General features: G+C 50.0%; 1 protein-coding gene across 3 annotated transcripts in view; it reads left to right on the top strand.

The window, feature by feature from the left end:
- Positions 1–1,389: 1,389 nt before the first annotated feature.
- Positions 1,390–20,845, top strand: part of Rftn1 (raftlin, lipid raft linker 1) — a 199,322-nt gene continuing 179,866 nt past the window's right edge. The window contains exons 1-2 of one of the 3 annotated variants that reach the window (XM_038342544.2): positions 1,390–1,644; positions 18,614–18,766. In XM_038342544.2, the coding sequence (XP_038198472.1) occupies positions 18,622–18,766 (145 nt within the window). In that variant the 5' untranslated portion in view covers positions 1,390–1,644; positions 18,614–18,621. Of the gene's footprint in view, positions 1,645–1,798; positions 1,818–1,860; positions 1,985–18,613; positions 18,767–20,845 lie in introns of those variants that run through there. The other 2 variants (XM_038342546.1, XM_038342545.1) reach the window with 2 other exon arrangements.

Raw genomic sequence — 20,845 nt, forward strand, 5'->3', positions numbered from 1 at the left:
TAATAGGAAAGAATTTGCTTAAAAATAATCTTTCTCTCTTTCCCTCCTTTCCAATGCCTTGTGATTCCTTGGGGACCACTGGCTGCTACCTGCAGGTGCTGCTTTCCGTGTGCTCTGAGCACCCAGGGCTCTGCACAGCGAGAGTCCTGACTCCCAGGTCTCAGCCAGATCTTTAGCAGAAAGGCCTCCCTTTAACTTCACAAACAAGCTTTCAATACTAGCGGTGCCCTGGACCCTTTGACCCGGCTTGCTATTTTCTCCCAGTGGGGCAGCTGGGAATGGGAAGCAGGGATGGGAAAATGTGGACAGGTGGAGAGGCATGCCGGGAAGTGGTGGGTGGAGAGGCAAAGATGCAAAAGAACATAAATCAGGTGGAATGGTGGCGGGAAGTAGAAGACAGATGGCTACAGGAAAGAAAATCCCTGAGTCTCTCACAAGAGCAGTCCCTGCAAACAAGGCAGTACTTCCCCTGGCGGGAGTTATTAGTACCAGACGGACCTCATTAAAAGACACGGCCTAGATCAGCCCTTCACCGCGTAGCTCCACTGCCTAAGGACTCTTCTTTGCCCAACCAGAACAAGGTAATCAATTAGATCTCAGCCCCTTATGGTAATGATGATAATAACGATAATAGCCTAGTTATAGAATGCTTCCAAGCATTTCCCATTTAATAATGTACGGGGAAGTCCGCTTGGCAGATGAACAGGCCCAAAGTCAATCCAGTCACAAAGGAGAAAAGACAGAAGGCAGGAATCAATCCTGACCATTTGTCTCTAGGGTTCCTGCTCTCAGAGCAGTTCTGTTTTGTTTCACTGCCCCAAGGAGACACTACTTCACATCTTCACTTTGGTTTGTGGAATATTCTCCTTGAGGAACCCATCTTGCTAGGCTAAGATGACCCGATCCCTCCAAGATCTTAAACCTTTGGATAACTGTATAAGGTGGGGGAGGAGGGGCTGAGGCCAGTGGCACGATTTCTCTCCCCAGCACTATTTGCCAAGAGATAAACCCAGCAGCATGCGCGCTGCTTGGGGATGTTCCCACCTGTGGAATGGGTCGAGAATGTACCTCTTTCTAGCTTTCCTCCTCACCCTGGCCATGAGCATGTTGATGGCGGTCGCCTTTCCAGCATCTTGGTGCTCCCCTAAGCGGGTTCCAGAGCCCGGCACTGGGCAAGAGGGGCTGGGGGAGGGCCGGAGTGGCTGAGCTCTAGCGGCGCATGGGACCAACGGGTCTCTCGCGCCTGACTGCCAGGGGCCGCTAGGCTTTCCCCGAGAAGATACAGCGCAGCATATTTTGCACATGAGTTCAGAGGAAGAGGAAGTGTAGCGGGCGGACGCGCGGCGGCGGCGGCGGCGGCGCGGGGTGGGTGGGGTGGGGGCAGCAGGGCTGGAGTCGGAGCGCGCAGGGCGCAAGGCGCAGCGAGCGGGAGCGCGGCGGCCACTGGCTCCTGGAAGGTACCCGCGCGGCGAGAGCCCGAGGGACCTACGACACGCGAGCGGCCGCGCCCCGCGCTCTGCCCCCACCCCCGGGGCCCCGTCGTCCGCGCGCCGCCCTGCTCTGCATGGCACAAACTTTCATCCCGGGACGCTGCACGCTGTCTCTGGGAACCCGCGCCACGGTCGCCGTCACTGGTCCCCAGAGGTAGGTGGGCGTGCGGCGAGGTGGCGCGCAGAGGCCTCGGCCGCTGGTTCCGCGGCTCCTGATCTCGGTGAGCAGGGCGACAGCTCCTCATGGCACCTCAGGACTCCAGAGCTGCCAGGCGAACCCCCTGGTCCAGGTCGCATGGGGATGAGGATTGATCAATGGGACGCCAGGTTCTGGGCCAACTTTTTTTTTTTTTTTTTTTTTTTTTAGGATTAAGAGAAAAAACAACACTCGAGTGGGTTGGGGAGACCGAGGGTCTGTCGCCTGCTGGGGGGTTATGGGCTCCGCAAGCGCAGTAACTACTAGAAGGACGCGGACGGAAGCTCAGAGGCTACAGGTGGGTTAGGACCAGCTACTAGTGGTCACCCGGCCTGGCCCGGGGCAGATGGGAGCTGCCACTACACTCGTGCTCCCGGAAAGGGGGGCTCGACCCAGTGCAGAGGTGCGCGACTCTTGAAAGCAGACGGGGCAGGCTTGGAGACTCGGTGGAGATTCCAGGAGCCGAGTCCCTGGCACTAGTAACGGCCACCTCCCACCCCTTCCAAAAGGGATTTTTCTTGCCTCATCCTATCACACTTTCCTAGGCAAGGGGCTCGTCCGTATAGGCATGGGTTCTGGGCCGGGAGGAGTTCTGTGTATTGCCCGGCAAGTGATCCAGTTCGGTTCCGGCACCGCTATCTTTGGAGGCCAGAATAGCAAAGGGCAGGGTTAGCCCCGCGCCTGCTCCCTTCTGCCTCTTGGCTGTCGGCTCTCAGCTGCCCCCTGTGGGCGGTGGGTGGTGGTAGTGAGTTTGTTTAGGGCTTACAAACAAAAACTATTTGTTTTTATTTTAAAGAGTGGCACAGATCTTTGTATGTGAGTGGCTGCCTAGCAGCAGCCCCTTCTTGTCCAAACAGCCGTTTTCAGATGCCGGGGAAGTGGTTAGAACAGGTGTCTCCCAACCCTTTGCCATGGAGTGTCATCTCAGGATAAACCTTTTCCAGGAAGGAAGCCCAGGTGTAATATGAGTGACCTACAAGTCTGTGGGTAGAGCCTCTCAACCCAGTATACCCCTGGCTGCCAGGATTCCTAATTTTACCTTCGGATTAGTTGAATTCAGAGGAAGTTCAAGTGACAGACATCTCACCAGTCACCCTCAAAGCTTAAACAACGAGCTCTGTGGTGTATTTGCTCTAACATCAGTGAATCAGTGTAACCCTGGAGTGAGCTTGCCTACTCTTCTTCCATCTGCAGGGGTTTCATGAAGCCTGAGCAATCCCAACCCCAAGCTGGGAGCCTCCCTGTACCCATATTTGTGGGCTGGGACATGGGCTTGTTTTGCCTTTGTCTTTCTGACATCATGGACAAGGGGCAAATGAAGTGGATTGTGCAGTCAGCTAATGGATTTGGCGCAGGAATTGAAATAGAATAAATTGGGGGTACAAGTCATTGAATTCTTCCTCTCCCTCTGGAGTAGGAAATTTTGGGTTGATTTCAAGTAATTGCTTTGTCTGTAGGGAAACAGGCCTGCGTGATTGGGGTTCCTGTAAACCCAGTTGTGTTCCTCCGGGCTTTGCTTACTTCAGAGCTGAAGCTGTGTGGTCCCATGGCTTGGTGGCCATGGCTGCCTCTCCAGTGTTTCCCTATGTAGCCCCGACTAGTCTGGATCCCTCACTATGTAGACCAGGCTGGCCTCAAACTTCCAGTGATCCTTCTTCCAAGTGCCGGAATAATGGTATGCACCACCACACCCAGCCAGCACCCACTAAAACAGACAAACAAGCAAACAAAAATTACCATTTAGTAAAGTTGCGACAGGGACCATATAAATACATAGCTAGGCACAGTGGCATACTCCTGTAATCTCAGAATTCAGAAGGTAGAGGAGGCCAGAGAAATATGCCTGTACATTGTTTTGACATATGCATGCACCGTATAACAGTCCTTGTAAAGACGGATAATGTACCATCAACCTGGGTTTCTTCGTGGCCACCAGTAGTCAGTTCTAGCCCCTAACTTCCCAGAGGCAACCACTGCTCTGTCTTACCATGCGTTTGTTTGGCCTGTTTTCTGAACGTCGTATATACAGATTTCTGCAGTTCTGAATAGTTTGTTTTTCATTCAGTATTTCATTTATTTACTGATGAGTTATGTCCAGGAGGTGTATGTGCTCTGGTTTATTTGTATATCCCCCTGTTCCTGGACATATGGGTTATAGCCAAGTTTTGTTAGTTGTTGGTTATTAAGAAAAACAGGGCTGTGAATATTTGTGCATTTGTGCACAAGTTCCTAGGGACACAGCTCCCATTCTCATGGATGATACATATGTCACAGAAGAGGTGTGTATAGTGTATAGAGGAAATTGCTAGGCCTTTTTCTAGTGTGGAGATTCCATTTTGCACTCACAGAAGTACAGATGTACTGAAGATCACATAACACTCCCCTAGATCTAAATCAAGATGATTAGTAAGATTATCGTTCTCCTGGGAGCAGCTGGGACACTCATGGGCATGTTTTCATAGGTAGAGAAGCCTATGAGCAGCAGACCTTGACTCTGTCAGTTAATGTTTAATCTTTATTGTAGAGTGTGTGTGTGTGTGTGTGTGTGTTCATACCACAGATGTGTTTGGAAGGTCAGAAGATAAGTTTGGGGATTTACACTCACTTTCTGCCTAGTTTGAGGCACAAGGTCTCTCTCTTGCCTTTAGCTCCCACCTGCCCCAAGAGTCCTGGGATTATAGATGTGCTGCCCAGCTCTGGTGTGTCCTGGGCATCTGAACTCAGCTCCTCACTCTTGCCCAGCAAATTCTTTACTCACTGAGCCATCTCCCCAGCACTTAAGTCGATTTAGACTAAAATTATTGCAGCTGCTAAGATGGATGTTGTCTCTCTCCAGAGAGCATCACATAGGGGATCTCCATAGAGGAACAGACCTAGATCGTGAAAGGTTGGATGGTTGCTATAAGAAAAAAAAAAAAAACCCAGGTTCCACAGAACCCCACTGAACTTCTGCCTAGAAACTACTGGAGGATTCTGAGCCATTGTTGTGCTGATGTGAACTTGGTGGAGGTGCCCTTTGGATTTCTCCAGGGTGGGCGTTTTCTTTGGGATGCAGGGCAGAGTTGGAGTGGGTAAGGACCGAGCAACTTTGCTGAGAATGTGATTTGTTTTTTGTTTTGTTTTGTGAGAAACATAGTCAGGCACTCCCAAACTCTTATTACTGAGAAAAGGGGTGTGGCTTCTGAGAGGCCCTCCCACTGTACTCTCTCTCTCTCTCTCTCTCTCTCTCTCTCTCTCTCTCTCTCTCTCTCTCTCGCTCTCCCTCCCCCCCTCCCCTCCCCTCCCCTCCCCTCCCCTCCCCTCTCCTCTCCTCCCCTTCTCTCCCCTCCTTTCTCCTCTCCTCTCTGTGGGACCTAAGGCAGGGCCTGACCTGGTGTGATCCAGAAGGCAGGAAGTGTGGTTCTCTGGTAGAACAGAGGGTGAAATATTTCCATACCCTCAAGGTGTCTCAGTTCTGACCGTGTGTCTCGGGGGAATCATGCAATCTCGAGACACTGGAAAGGGTTTTGGGCTCTGTCATTTATGGAACTCCAGTAAACACTGTGTGGTGCAGGCCACAAGGAAAGGGCACAGCAAACATCCATGAAAGGACTAAGCAGCCATCTGGGTGGTTGTATCTTCGAAGGTTGACAGTGGGTATGGTTGCGGAGAGGTCCGTGGTCCCAGCTCTCAGCAGATGGTTCACCCCCGTGGAGGCATGGTACTAACTATTCATACCCAGAACAACTTTGTGGCAGAACTTCAGGGTAGTAGCATCGTTCTGTTTCATAACAGATTTCCGTCATCATTAACACAATATTAGGTGTTACACTAATTGCTAGGTGCTGCTTGGCACCTTATTTGTGTCACCTAAGTTGTCTTGAGGAGAAATGAGAGCTGATACCATTTGCTTTTCAGACAATAGGAGGTCAGCATTCCTGCGTTTACCTTCCAGCGTTTCTGAAACCTATAGGGGAGACTGGCACTCGGGTGTAAGGAGTGTGGCATCTTCTGGAGCACAGCATATAACAGACGAAGACATAGCATAACAGTGTCACTGGGGCAGCCAGACAAAATGACAGGAAATGGCACTCTGCAGTCACTTCCTTTAGTGTCTTGTGTACCTTTCTCTCGCAGGCATGGAGTTTTGGCACAGTTGGGGCTTATAGAGCTCTGACTTTGAAGGGTGGTGTGGTGCCACATACCTGTGATCTGAGCATCCAGAAGCTGTAGGCAGGAAGAAGGAGCTCTCAAGGCTAGCCTGGGCTATCAAGAAGAGCCCCAGACTCAAAAAGTAAAATAAGGGCCAGCAAGATGGCTCAGCAGGCAGAGATGGCTTATCTAGGAAGCCTGATGGCTCCAGTTCAGTCCCTGGAGCTCAGGGTGGAAATTGTCCTCTGACCTTTGTGAGCAAACCTTGGCAAAGTGCACGTGTGGCTATAATGTGCACGCGCGCACGCGCGCGCACACACACACACACACACACACACACACTTTCACACACACTTTTGGTTCTTTGGTTTGTATTTTGGAGACAGGAAACTTTCTCTGTAGACCAGGCTGGCCTTGAACTCTCCTGCGTGCTGGAGTTAAAGGTGTATGCCTACACAGCTGGCTTTTGTTTTTAAAAAGTGAAAGGTACCCCTCAATTGGGGTTGTGATGTCACTGAGTGCCTGGAGTACAGTGGTCACTAGCCTTGTGTAGCTGTCAGCATGTGGATTTAAATGAGCCGAAGTCAGCTAAAACCAGACTGCGCTTCTATGGGAGTGCTAGCCACCGTTCAGATGTCTAGAGCCCTGTGCACCAGAGCTGTGTCGGCCATTGCTGCTAGCCCTGTGGGACAGTTGCTTTGTGCTGTGCACATTGCCTTACCCTTCCCTTGAGAACTGGCTCCAGGGGTGGCAGTGGCTCAGGTGGGCGCTTTCCTCTTCACAGACAGATGCACTTTGGCAGGCTTTTTTTTTTATGTTTACCCTTTGGAGGATTGGAGGGTGGGGGAGGATATGTGTGATAGCTTTCCTCCTGGGGGGGTATGTGTGTGATAGCTTTCCTGGGGGGGGTATGTGTGATAGCTTTCCTCCTGGGGGGGTATGTGTGATAGCTTTCCTCCTGGGGAGATATGTGTGATAGCTTTCCTCCTGGGGAGATATGTGTGATAGCTTTCCTCCTGGGGGATATGTGTGATAGCTTTCCTCCTGGGGGAGTATGTGTGATAGCTTTCCTCCCGTGGGGGGTTATGTGTGATAGCTTTCCTCCTGGGGGGATATGTGTGATAGCTTTCCTCCTGGGGAGATATGTGTGATAGCTTTCCTCCTGGGGGGGATATGTGTGATAGCTTTCCTCCTGGGGGGGTATGTGTGATAGCTTTCCTCCTGGGGGGGTATGTGTGATAGCTTTTTTCTTGGGGGGGATATGTGTGATAGCTTTCCTCCTGGGGGGGGGGGGTATGTGTGATAGCTTTCCTCCAGGGGGGATATGTGTGATAGTTTTCCTCCCGGGGGGGCGTATGTGTGATAGCTTTCCTCCTGGGGGGGGGGGCATGTGTGATAGCTTTCCTCCCGGGGGGGTATGTGTGATAGCTTTCCTCCAGGGGGGGGTATGTGTGATAGCTTTCCTCCCGGGGGGGTATGTGTGATAGCTTTCCTCCTGGGGGGGGGGTATGTGTGATAGCTTTTCTTCTGGAGGGGGTATGTATGATAGCTTTCCTCCCAGTTACAGTTTTTGACATAGATTCGAGTTTCTCTTTTCTCCTGGGCCCCCAAAGGGGCTTTTCATTATCATCATTGCATATTTTATCAAGATATATTTTCCTGAAGGATCAGTACGGCAGGCAGTTCAGGGTCCCTGCTTGAGTCCTCTTAATTCCTTGCTCTCAAAATAAGAATCTAGTCCAGCTTTTAAATATGCATTTGTGGGAATTACACCGTACCTGGGCTGAATTCAGAAAGGAAAAGTGTTCTCAATGGGCCAGAATCGGAGAGCTAGACACTCAGCTCATGTTCTCTAGGGATAGCTATTTGCCAGGGCTGAGGCAGAGGTGTTATTTGTGAGGGGGGAGCAGGGATGATGGAGAGGGTCAGGAGCTCTAGCTGTCCCCATTATTCAGTGGCTCTTACCTTTATGTGGGGATCAAAGAAGAAGGGAAGATGGTCCCCACTGTTCATGGCCAGATTCAGACAAACTGTGCCTGTCACTATGGGAATCTGAGCGGCTCATCTGCTTCATAATCCTAGATCAAAGGCTTCCACACTTTCAGTCAGGCGCTGATGACTTTCCCTGGCTTTTCCACAGGAAATGCCCCATTTTGTTGCCCTATATCTCCTGAGAGAGGGAGCTTTGCGAGGGTGATCGCCTTCAGTTGTTGTGTCTGTATTTGGAAAGCACCTATTTCCCACTTCGCCTGTGCTGAGGAGCTTGAACCACTTTGTAGGCCTGCTCCAGTGTTTGGATTTGAGGGTGCTGTGATCGCTGCTGTTCATGAAGTTGGCTGGGAAGGGATTTGGGTGCTCACAGAATTATTAATGGAATGTGTCAATTCTATGTATTTTCAAATTTCAGAAATATAAAGTACAGACCCACTTGTTTAAATTCTTTCTCAATTTAGAAAGGGTTTGTGTTGGAAGTTGTGGCGAATGCCTTCAATCCTAGCACTTGGGAAGGCAGGGCAGGCGGATTTCTGAGTTCAAGGCCAACCTGGTCTACAGAGCGAGTTCCAGGACAGCCAGGGCTACACAGAGAAACCCTGTCTTGGGAAAGAAAAGGGGGTGGGTTATGTGTGTGCATGTATCTTCTGACTCCTTACAAGTACCCTTTCCGTGTGATGTAGCAACCCATGCCCGGTTTCAAGGACTCTCTATCACGGATAACAAGCCGTGGTGCTGTATGGTTAACACTTCTCTGTCTACCACATGGTGTTGGGATGGGACTCAGGGCCTTGGGTATGAGAGGTGCCAGGCCCCGGTGCCCCATTCTGCACTGGGGTGTCTTAACCTGTGTTCAGCATTGACTATCTTCATGTAGCCATCACTGGACGAGAAGACGTTGCACTTGTCTCTGTCACAGCTTTAAAAACTGATCCGGGGCTTCCTTGAAGTCACGCCTGGGAAGTAGGTCACCAAGGATTGAAGCAGGCTCTCTGACTCCTGTGCCTGCACATCCAAACCCTGGACTGCACTTTAAGAAGCTGAACTTGGGCTGCAGGGATGGTTCAGTGGGTAGAAACAGCTGTCAGCAAGTCTGATGACCTGAGTTAGACCCCAGGACTAAAGCATTTGCCTTAATTGTTTAAGTATTAATAAAAACTAGGGACTCAGAAATTGAGGTAAAAATCTGGTAAGTCTAAAGAACAGTGGAGGAAAGAATGGCTGACCCTACTAGCCACATTTCCAGGTCGAAAAGCCTGCAGCCTCCAAGCCCTTCCTTTTTCCTATCTTCCTCCGAGTCGGCCAGAAAACTCCATGGTCCATTCCAGCCAACTGACCATGAATTCTGCCCTCCAATCCAAGGTCCGACTTCATTGGTGCTCTCAGAGTGACAACACAAATCTGCAACACAGGACCCACATGGAGGAAAGAGAGAACTGAGTCCTGCAAGTATGCTTTGCCCTCCACATGCTTACTGTAGCATATGCTCCCTTCAGTGAATGAGATAGAACAACAACAACAATAAAATAGCAATAATAATAATAATGATGACGATTATAATATAAAAAGCAAAGTGAACTTGAAGGCCACAGGGCCATATTTCAGAGGTCACTTTCTGTCCTTCGGTAGCTCTGGAGTTTTCTTATGGTGGCTGAGCTGCTATTAACTGTGCTCTTTTGGGGTTGGCCTTGGATGGATGATGAATTGCCAACTGCCTGTGCGGAGGCCATTGTCAGAGAGGAGTGGGTGCCGCCAAAGCTCCAGGCTGGTACATCAACTGGGTATTTTGCACACCCCACAGAAGTGGTTAACTCTTTTCTGACCTGTTGGGGCTGGATGCTCCAGCCTTCTTCAGACCACTGGCCCGGGCTATCCATAGATCCGTTCCTGACATCACAGTCAGGGATTTGCATCTTCTCAGCTTCAGTCCCCGGGGTGGGAGGCCTTTCAGTTTACACCATGCCTGTCCTCCCACAGGCACTGTCCTGTCCCAAACTTCAACTTGTTTACAGTGTGACCGCCGTGCCACCTCCTTTGTGATGTTGCTTGAATGTTACTTCTGGGTGATGCCTTCCCTGGCAGTACCACCTTTATCCCTTGGTAATTACTCTCCCCTCTTTGTTCTTTCTCCACTCGACGTGCTTTGAAGATGAAATTTCATTATTTTTCTTTATATATCTGTTGTCTATTTTTGTGCTCTGGAAGATACAGTCCGTGAAAGAAAGTGTTGTTTGAATGATTCCTGGGGAGTTGCAAGCATCTGCTCACTCCAGATGTGGCACCAGTGACAGACCAGAGAATCCCTCCACCCAAGGCTAGCTTTGTGTACTAATTATTCTGTTGTGCTTACTTACAGAGCATGGGTAAGGGGTTACTTACAAGGGTACATGGCCTCTAAAGATCCATACCCCTGGAGAGTCTCACCCCAGCATGGATGACACCTTCTCTGTGACTGCCTATATGGAGTCTCTGTTTCAGTAAACTGACACATGACCAGTTGGGGCAGGCAAGTAGGGGGGCATGGCTGGACTCTTGGGAGGCTCTAATGACCATTCTCCCTCTTCAGAGAGTCACTTGTAAGCAGTCACAGCTGCTCTGTAGAGGACAGCGGTCTCAGAATTTGACTCTGGCTTTATTTTGGCGTGGCCAACACTGAGGAAGAAGCTTGTGTACAGTGAAGCTCAGTCTATTTGTTAAAGGAACAGTGCAGAGGCAGACCTGCTGGCCTTACAGTAAGAGTGATGGTTTATTTTCTGTCCCTTTGGCCAGAGTGTGGTGCCTGGTTTTGCTCCAACACCAGTCTTGCTGCAGGGGATTTCCAAACGTGATTGATGTTCCGATTGGCAGGCTTCTGAGTACAGCAGTTTGCCCTTCATAGTATGCCTGGGGGTGGACTTCAGTCATCAGCTGAGGAATTCAGAGAAAATACCAAAGACTCCCAGCAGGAAGGAATTCTGTATTTGCCCAGTCTTTGCCTTGAGACTGCAACATTGGTGTGCCTGGTGACTTAGGCCTGTAATCTCAGGCCCCATGTGACTGCACAGGCAACACAGATTGTCATGGCCCCATGGGCAGTGTAGCTCTCAGACACCAACATGGCCTCAGGTGGCAGCACAGACCCCCTGACATTGGCATGGCTTTCAATGCTATTAGGAGCCAAAGACATCAACTCAGCCCCTGGCTGTGGTAGGGCCACGTACTCAGACATGGCCCTCAGCAGCAGTCCTGGCCCAGACGACACCAGATGTCAGGCCAGGCCACTCAGATTGGCATGGCCCTGGTGGCTACATGGCCCTCGAGCACCCTGTTGACATTTCTTTATTGGGGATGTCACCATTAGACCTTCACTTGAGATTTCAACCACTCCCTCCTCTGTCTCCCTCCCCATCCCCAGCTGTGTGTAATTTTGCCCTGACTGCATGTGGCCTCTGGGTATGTTAAAATAGATGGAGTGTGAAATGGTGCTGGGCAGATACGCCTTCCTTAGAGCTCTGGGAGAGTTACCATTAATGCTGGAGTGATTCTTCAGAACTGTGACAGTTTGGGGGTCACCCATGCTTCCTTAGGTAGGTCCAGTGAGCTCATAGTTTCACCAAGCTAAACATGGGTGGACTTGGGTCTGTTGTTAGTGTTGTGTCTCAGAAGGACAGAGAGGTTCATGTTGCTCTAGGAGAAAAGCTCAGTGAGAGCCTGTCTCATGTGCCTGGGGATATTTGCTGGATGGCTTGTGTTGGGGATGGGGGACTACAACACTAGCTCCTCTTGGAGTTTATCCTGGAATGTTTGAACTTGTTGGCTCCCAGAAGCCAATGAGCCAACTTTTTTTTTTTTTAATTTTTTCGAGACAGGGTTTCTCTTCAGCTTTAGAGCCTGTCCTGGAGCTAGCCCTTGTAGACCAGGCTGGTCTCGAACTCACAGAGATCCGCCTGCCTCTGCCTCCCGAGTGCTGGGATTAAAGGCGTGCGCCACCACCGCCCAGCTGAGCCAACTTCTTAAATGAATTTCTCTGTCTGTCTGTCTGTCTGTCTGTCTGTCTGTCTGTCTCTCTCTCTCTCTCTCTCTCTCTCTCTCTCTCTCACACACACACACACACACACACCACACATGCACTTCCACATCCCATAGCCTACTGATGTCCCCCCTGAGAAAGCTGGCTGTATCTGAAGGTCTCAGTGGGTTACAAGTGGTGTTTCAGTGGATGAAGGGTCTGCAGTGGGAGGACTGTGGGTGTGTATACCAGCAAGCCATGGCCTCTTCTCACTTAACTTGAGGTCATGGTTTACAGTGAGAGACAGGGCTGGAGAGGGGAGGCAGCCAGGCCCCCAGGCTGGGTCTGATCACTCTCTGAGTTTCTCTTTGGTACTGGAACACAGTCTACAGAGGCTGGGGATGGACGTCAGAAGGCTGAGAAGGCCAGTTCCCAGAAAGTTTCGGCTGTTCATAGAACGCAAGTGGCCTGGGTAGTGAGTTGACGAGTTGAAGCAGCTTCCAGTTCTGGCCCCAAGACCAGATGTGATAAGACAGGTGGGCCCTGTGGGTTGAACCTGGATGCTTCCAAGGAAATGTGGCCACCGCAGATGCCAAGGAAGGACAGGCCTACTAGGCAAGATGGTTTTCCCCTTTGGAGTGTGATGGAGGATGGTCATCTGTCTATGTGTTACTTTCATTGGTTAATAAAGAAACTGCCTTGGCCCTTTAATAGGACAGAAAATTAGGTAGGCGGAGTAGACAGAACAGAATTGTGGGAGAAAGAAAGCAGAGTCAGGCAGACGCCTCAGGCAGTTGCCAAGATTATTTTCTCCGAGACAGACGCAGGTTAGGATCTTTCCCGGTAAGCCACCACCTCATGGTGCTACACAGATTACTAAATATGGGTTAAAGCAAGATGTGAGAATTAGCCAATAAGAGGCTGAAACTAATGGGCCAGGCAGTGTTTAAAAGAATACAATTTGTGTGTTGTTATTTCAGGACATAAGCTAGCCAGGCAGCCAGGAGCCAGGCGGCAGGAATGCGGCCCTCTGCTCCTTCTACAGTAGTGTATTCTACAGTGGTAGGAATACTACATGTCACAGAACGTCTCTGGAATTGGAGACAACTGTCTGGGGAGTCACATAAGGAGGGGAGACTTTACCAAGCAGGTTCATTTATGGCAAGAAGGGGTATGGTTGCTAAGAAGGGAGGTGCTGGCATGTGTGTTTATTTTTATCACATGCAACAATACCATATATTGGGATTCCAGAGTTTATACCCCAGAAACAGTGAAATCCCTCACAGGTAGGGGAACAAATGATAGTTTACATTTTTAAGGGAACCCAGCAATATCTGTGAGATACCCTTCCTGGCTTGAGACAGTTTGTTTGACATCACATTCACATTGAACTCCAGGGTGGCTGCTAAGGAAATCACTGCTGTGACTTCCATGTTTAAGAAGCTGGGAGGCATCTAGCTTTCAGGAAGAGTCAGTGAGTGATTGGCATTACTTAGGAAGGGACAGATTGTTTTCTCCCTGTACAGATGTACTAACTTCCCAAAGGGTCTAGTTATGAGGCTAGACACATTAAGTTGTTGAGTTTCTAGAAGTTAGCAAATGGTACCGCTAGGAATGCCCGTAGCTTGGGGCTGCCGTTCAAACCATAGAGAAACACTCAGGGCTGCTCCCCCAACCTGCACTGAGAAGGGCAGATTTCTGCTGTCTGCTGCTGTGGATTTCACAGGTAGAGTGAAAGCAAAGGCAGGGGTCACAGGAAGAGGGAGGACAAGGGCTTAGAGGCTGTGCCCCAAATGTCGCCTTTCTGCAAAAGATTAAATGTGGGCCTTAAAGAAGGTGAAAGGTCTGCCCTTGTCGAGCCCAGGTGGGGGCACAGGGGTGTCGCCTTGCTTTCCATGTGTTCCCAGTGGAGCCTTAGACCAGCGTGAGGAGACAGAAACAGAAGGCGGGCCCAGAATAGCAGTTCCTAGATGGGTGAGAGTTTGCTTGGGGGGGATGAGGATGGCAGAAGAGCCCAGGAGGGTGTCTGACACAGAAAGAGGCTCAAGATTGGAAGCAGAGAGCGAGAGCGGCTTCTCAGGCCTGGGCAGAAGGTTCAGAAGAGATCTGGGCCTCCTGGGTCCTGCCATTAGGGAGTTAGATCAGGTTGCAAGGTAGAGTAGGACCCTCTTTGTCCCCACAGTGTTGAATGCAAGCTAAGTCCACAGCTGACCCTTGGAAACCATCGGGCACTGCAGAAATAGCAGCTCGTGCATCGTGAGGCTGGGCTGCGGGCACCACTGGGGTCCACTTTGCTCCCAAGTCATCTGCTCTGAGCGCAGCCAGCGGTCATGCGATAAAGACACACCCTCAGCCTGTAGCATGTCCTCATGGCAGGGAACAGAGAGACCTCTCCCCATAGGCGGCATCAGCATCCCTCATGTAGAAACATAGTCTCTCTCGGTACATACACTGGCTGGTTTTGTGTCAACTTGGTACAAGCTAGAGCCATCAGAGAGAAAGGAGCCTCAGTTGAGGAAATGCCTCCATGAGATCCAAGTGTAAGACATTTTCTCAATTAGTGATTGATGGGGAGGACCCAGCCCATGGTGGAGGTGCCATCCCTGGACAGGTGGTCCTGGGTTCTATAAGAAGCCACGAGGAGCAAGCCAGTAAGAAGCTCCTCTCCATGGCCTCTCATCAGCTCCTGCCTCCAGGTTCCTGCCCTGTTTGAGTCCCTGCCCTGACTTCCTCCAGTGAGGAAGAGCAATGCTGAAGTGTGAGCCAAAGAACCCTTCCTCCCTGACTTGCTTTTTTGTCATGGTGTTTGATCACTACAATGGAAACCCTAACTCAGACAGTCCACAGTCACCTTCTGCCTAGCCAACTTCTCTTTGGTTGTTTTTCTTGGGGTCTGGGGATGAAAGCACCCCCAGACCCCAGGCACCAGCATTTAATAGCTTCCTCTTGATTCCAAAGGACAACCAAGGTTGAGAGCTTTGTTTCAGCTAGAGCTTCACAAATGTCACTGTAGCTCTGGTCACAGGCCTTGGGTGAGGTTTATGGTGATGCATTTCTCGAGCGCTCCCCAGGGGTGCTAGGCACGCCTTGTGTGAGTTCTTCCCAAAGGAGCTGTTCTTGCTTTCTTTTATAAGAGCTGCTGTGGCTGTGGTGTCTCCTCATGGCAACAGAACACTAAGACAGTCGCCGTGGGTGTCTGCTCACAGCAACACTGACTAAGACAGTCTCTGTGGGTGTCTGCTCACAGCCGCAGAACACTGACTAAGACAGTCACCATGCTCTAACCCGCACCCCGGTTTCTGCATTTCCCTTGCTTTCTGATTCTCCAGTGCATGAGTGTGTTCCACTGTACTGAACCCCCTGCAAGGTCATCACGTGGTTCTGAGAAGTGGGACCGTAGGCGTTCTCGTGCCTTGTGACACTTTTGTTGGTAGGGATCTAGAGAGGATTGGATCAGCAGACAGGTGTGCCTGCGGCCTCCCCACACATCGCGATGTCGCCAGACTACGTCACTCTTGGATAAGCAGGAGGACTCCGTGTGCTCTGCTTTTATTCTTACAATTTGAAGATGTAAAGATATTGGTGACCTGATTTGGTAGCATTTGTTCATATGAGATATTTATTAGGGAAATTTTATGCAAAAACTAGCATATTCTCAATTACAAGTCAGATAATTAAAAATGAAATTGGGGCTTGGAGAGATGGTTCAGAAGTTAAAACTGCTCACTCCTCTTGCAAAGGACCCAGGTTTGGTTCTCAGCACCCACATGGCAGGTCACAACTGCTTGTAATCCTAGTTCCCAAGGGTCTCAACCCCTCTTCTGGCCTCCATGGGACCAAGAATGCACATGGTGCACAGACATGCATGTAGGCAAATGCTTACACACATAAGATTCAAAATAAAGTAAATATTTAAAGCGAACAGAAAGCTTGAATCAAATCTTGAGCATCTCTGTACCCTCCCCAGCACTTGGCACGAACTGAAGATCCCTGATGCTCAGACAGAAGAATTTCAGATTTCAGAATCTTAGACCTGGAGATATTTGCATAGACTTTCCCTCGTCTGAAACGCCAAGGTCCTAAATGCTCCAGAATCCAAACTTTTTTTTTTTTTTTTTTTTTTTTTAGATTTATTTATTATGTGTACACTATTCTGCCTCCATATATGCCCGCACACCAGAGGAGAGCGCCAGATCTCATTACAGATGGTGGTGAGCCACCATGTGGTTGCTGGGAATTGAACTCAGGACCTCTGGAAGAGCAGCCAGTGCTCTTAACCACTAAGCCATTTTCAATATCATCTCTCAAAAGGTTTCAAGCTTTGAGTGTTCAATCTGGAGATGGCTAACCTGTGTAAGTGGCTGGTCTAGCCTCCACTCTCTCCCCGTGGCCCTTCTGCCATTCCCCTGATGAGCAGTAGACTTGAGTTCCCCATCTTTTCCTTCATCAACTGTATGTATCCATCCTGTCCCATGCTCGTTGAGGGTGTCCCAAGATGGCTGCTGTGTTTTTCTGGTCTTTTCCTTGCTCACCTGAGGTAGTCCTAGATGGGGTTTGGATGAATTCCCTCTGTGGAGCACGGCGGTGTGAGAACCCACTCCCATCAGCTGGAGAGAGACGAGAGTGGCATTCCCTCCCAACTCTGCTTTGGTGAGGACGGTAGCGCATGAGCTCTCTCGAGTGCAGTCCAAGTGTCTAAGCTGGTTGGCCTGCAAGTGTACAGGTGCTCTTTAGGTAGCTCGGCCAGTCCCTGGATCCCTCCAGGCCCTGACTGTGCTCTGAAGAACAGACAGATTTAACCTGAAATCTGTGTCACTCTCTCCTGACTCCTTCTACGCTTGTATCTCCCCTTGCCTGTCCCTCCCCACGCTTCTCTGCAGGACTCTGTAAGTCAGTTGTGGCCAGTTGGGACATCTTCCCCTTGGCTTGTCTTTTCCCTGATGATACAGCACCACCATGCCCAGCTGTGAAGGCTGTCACAGGGGTTAAGTAAAGGGCTTGGGTCTAGCCTCTATGCTGCTCTCCAAACCGCAGCGGGGGCAGGGCCATCTCACAAAGGCACTTTGCAAAGTGGTGACTCTCACCTTCTGACCTGGTAGGCCAGGATGTCAGACTCCACAGCCTGCCGTTCCTCTTCTACTTCATCCCTTTACTCTTGCAGGGTCTCTGTCGTCTCCGCATGCCCAAATCTGTGCAGCAGAACTCACTTCAGCTTCCCCAGGCTCCCACCAGCCTTGTGCCTTGATCCCAGAGCCCGCCCCTTCCCATGGGCAGCACTGAAGGACGCTGTACCTCTGGATTCTTTGTTTTCCTGTTCGGGTTCTCCCAGTAGCCAGCTTGCCAGGTGCACTGGCCCCAGCACTCGGGAACCTCCTCCCTTCCCCCCCCCCCCCCCCCGCCCTGCACATAGCAGGAACTTGTGTTGCACAGTTCTCCAGGAGTCTTCGCACACGCCAGCTCAGCTGTTGCGTGTGCAGAATGACCACGTAGTTTCCAAGTTATCAGTTCACACAGACCGCATATCCGCACATAAATCATGTGTGCTCTGGTTCTTGGACACTAATGTTCCCTTATTAAGGCGTAAGTCAGGCTTCCGGCTTCCATCAATTCTCTCTGACTTCTTTTTTAATTACCACAGAGTAGAGGCTGTCATGACTGTGCCAGTCTTTCCTTCCAGTCTTCCATTCATTCTCCCGTCCCATGCCCTTACTGCTTTTCTGAAGTTCAGTTTGTTATTCTGGAATTTACCAAATTGCTTTAGGAAGCTAAGAACCCTATAAATGGATTGGTGAAGGAAATCCTTGTCTTTGGAGGAAGCAGTTCACGCATGCGCGCGCATGTGTGTGTGTGTGTGTGTGTGTGTGTGTGCGTGTGTGATACTCTTGGCCAGTTCAGTTTGTATTTTAGGCAAACATTTTCCGTGGTAGGACAGTGTCCGTAGAGGAAGAGCAGTTACTGCCCAGGGTGTAGAAGGAACCTAACCTTCCCATAAAATGTCACTGTGTGAATGTCATTCTGTCCAAATAAACAGAAAACTGTCACTGACTTCAGCCAGAGAACAAGGGAATCCCATCTCTGCTTACTGCTTCCCCATTTCTCCAGTTCCTTTGTGAGCCAAGGCCACTGTCTTTCCAACACGTGCGGATGCGGCTGATGTCTCGCTGGCCCCATTATGCTCTGTCCCTTTTCATTTTATTCTGAAACGGCTGGAGGTGGGGGAGCCTGCGGCTATTTCCTGCCGTTGGTCTGAAAAAGGAGAGAAGGGGGGCTATTAGACAAGACCCATAAAGATACCAGCGTCGACTTTTTGAGATGTTTGAATATCAATTCCTGTCTAAATAATTACTGTTGAGGGGAGAAGGGATGCCAGAGTTTAGAGACTGTAACAACAACTTATTATCCCCCCCTTAGCAACTGAGTGGAAGGTGACACGCATCTTGCATTTCTGCAGATGGGCTGACAGCATAATGCACGCTGTTGCTTTTTAGGCCCTGTTTTTTTAATCATGTATACAGATGGCAGTGGAGGAAGCTACTCAGAGGTATTATTTTCCTCAAAGAGAGGAGACAAGATACAAAGCAGGGCCATTTTGGGGGTCACTCAAATCTCTAAGGATGGCTGGTAATGGCTTCCTCATAGGAAGAGAGGTGGCCTGGTCCCCTGTATCTGGAGCTGTATTAAATCACATGTGTGATTTCCTGGGCACTGAGGTCTTTGATGTAGTTCTCCAGAAAATTGGGGGTCTTTTATGCTATTGTGTTTCAAAATTATCGCTGAAAACATCTCCATCTCCCCGTTTGTTTCCCTTTTGGTCAGCTGTCACGATGGGTTGCAGTTTGAACAAGGTGGAGAAGCACGAAGAGAAGAGACCTGGGAACATTTACTCAACTCTGAGGAGACCTCAGGTGGAGACGAAGGTAGATGTGACCTACGAATACCGCTTCCTAGAGTTCACCACGCTGACTGCCGGTGAGTCCATGGCCCTGGAGGGTGGCTGGCTGGGGCACAGTGTAGGATAAGGCCTAGCCCGTGGCCTAACGGAGGACAGTTGAGAGATCTGGGCTTCTGTATCCGTCTTTGCCAGAGAGTGACTGGCTGAAGTAACCACACCTCGTTAGGTGGTTCACTCAGTCATTTTAGCATTCAGGAGACCGAGACAGAAGGATCTGGACCACATGGCAAGACATGACCAGTGGGTCAGTAGTCAATTGCAAAGTAAAACTATACGTTTCCCCTACGTTAATATGTCTGTCCCGCCTCCTCCACGTTCACATGACCAGTGTTTCCTTCTAGTCAGTCTGGGCTGAGCTTTGCCCAGTCTGACAGGATGAGGTTGGGTCATCTCCCACAACCAGTGCCCCAGGTCTGAGAGGACAGGATATGGCCCTGGGATGACCGGTAAAAGATGCCCAAGTTACCATGGTAGAGTACGTCCTGAGCTACTCTGTGCAGTTGGGCGAGGCTACGAGTACCAGAGGTTATTCTGGTAGAAGGAGGAAAGCCTTTGACTTGTATAAAAGAACACGGTAGATTCCACTCATGAATTGAATGCTGTGTAAAATGGAAGAGACTTGCTCTTCCTTTGGGGTATCAGAAAATTAAGAGCATGGACCAACACTTTTCCTGAGTGCACCGTAAGGTATTGTGCCCTTGGGTGCCTGAGGAAGACTTTAAGCTTCTGTGCCTGTGAAGGAGACAGGGAAGAGCCCTCCCCAGGAAGGCGGGTCCAAGGGCTGCTCTGGAGTGGTAAACCCCAGGCTCTTGGGCTGCAGGATCAGTCCCAGTTCATAAAATGGACTTCACAGAGCGGTGTGTCCCTGTCACAGGGCCGTGTGATGATTAGAAGGAAGTGTTTGGAGCATTCAGCATAAGCTTTGGCTCACAGCTAGTACTGTTTGGAATCCTTCTCCTTCTCTTCCCTTCTTCCTCACACCTCTTCTTGCTAGTCTAAGGCCCAGTTTCTGGATCTCCAAGGGACATAGACAGGTAGGCTTCGTCATACCCCTTCCACATCACCAGAACCAAACTCAGTGTCTTCTGCTCCCAACTGCTTCCTTCTCATGCCCTTTAAACTAGTGTTGCTACCACCATCTCGCACTGGTAGACCTACTTTGGTGGCTTGTGCCCATGGCTTCTTCTCACCCACACTTCCCATTCCCGTCCATCCTCATCCTTATAAAGCTTCCCAGACCTTATTAGTTTACCCCCCAGTCTCATGTCTCCTCCTCATTCCAGGCACTTAATAGATGCTAATAATTGGAAAGCAAAGGATCAAACATATGTATTTTTGAATCCTGCCTTCTGCAACTTAACAGTGCAGAGTTACATATGCACCCTGCCCTCCAATTGCTCCGAAAGTATGATTGAAAGGCTTGATATGATTTAATCACTCAGTGCAGTCCCCTTTACTGGACTTTTATGTTACTTTGGGATCTGGGCTATAAATAATGTGTGGTAAGCACTGTTGCATACCAAGTGTTGTGTGCATTTCTGATGAGTTCCTCAGGAATTGCCAGGTGAAGGATACAGATCTCAGGACCAAGAAGGTGCCAGCTTGCCCTCTGGGTAGGACCTGTTTGTGTAAGACACGCGTCTGAGCAGACTCCACTCCTTGGTACGTTTCTCTGGACAGATGAAGTGAAGGCTGAGCATATTCTGGGCTGTCTGTTATCATGGCCTTTGTGAACTCTCTCCCAGTTTCTTTTTTAATTAATTGATTAATTCTGGTTTCTTAGCCCTAGCTGTCCTGGAACTATCCCTGTAGACCAGACTAGCCTCGAACTCATGAAGATCCGCCTGCTTCTGCCTCCTGAGTGCTAGGATTAAAGGCGTGCACCACCACCACCCACCCCCTTTTCTCTGATGAAGGACTGTGTCTACAGTGGGTGCACTCTTAGACCCTCCTTTCCCAGCAGTCCTGTGTAGGCCCCACCCTTCCTGCTACCAAGTTCCTGCCAAGCTGGAACCATTCCTTCTCCAGCCTCCCTTCAGAGCACCCCTCTTCTGCAGCCTCAGCGTCTGTCCATCCACCCTAAACAGATGTTCTCC

Source organism: Arvicola amphibius, chromosome 9 (assembly GCF_903992535.2).
Source record: "Arvicola amphibius chromosome 9, mArvAmp1.2, whole genome shotgun sequence".
In the NCBI taxonomy this organism is placed as follows: Eukaryota; Metazoa; Chordata; class Mammalia; order Rodentia; family Cricetidae; genus Arvicola; species Arvicola amphibius.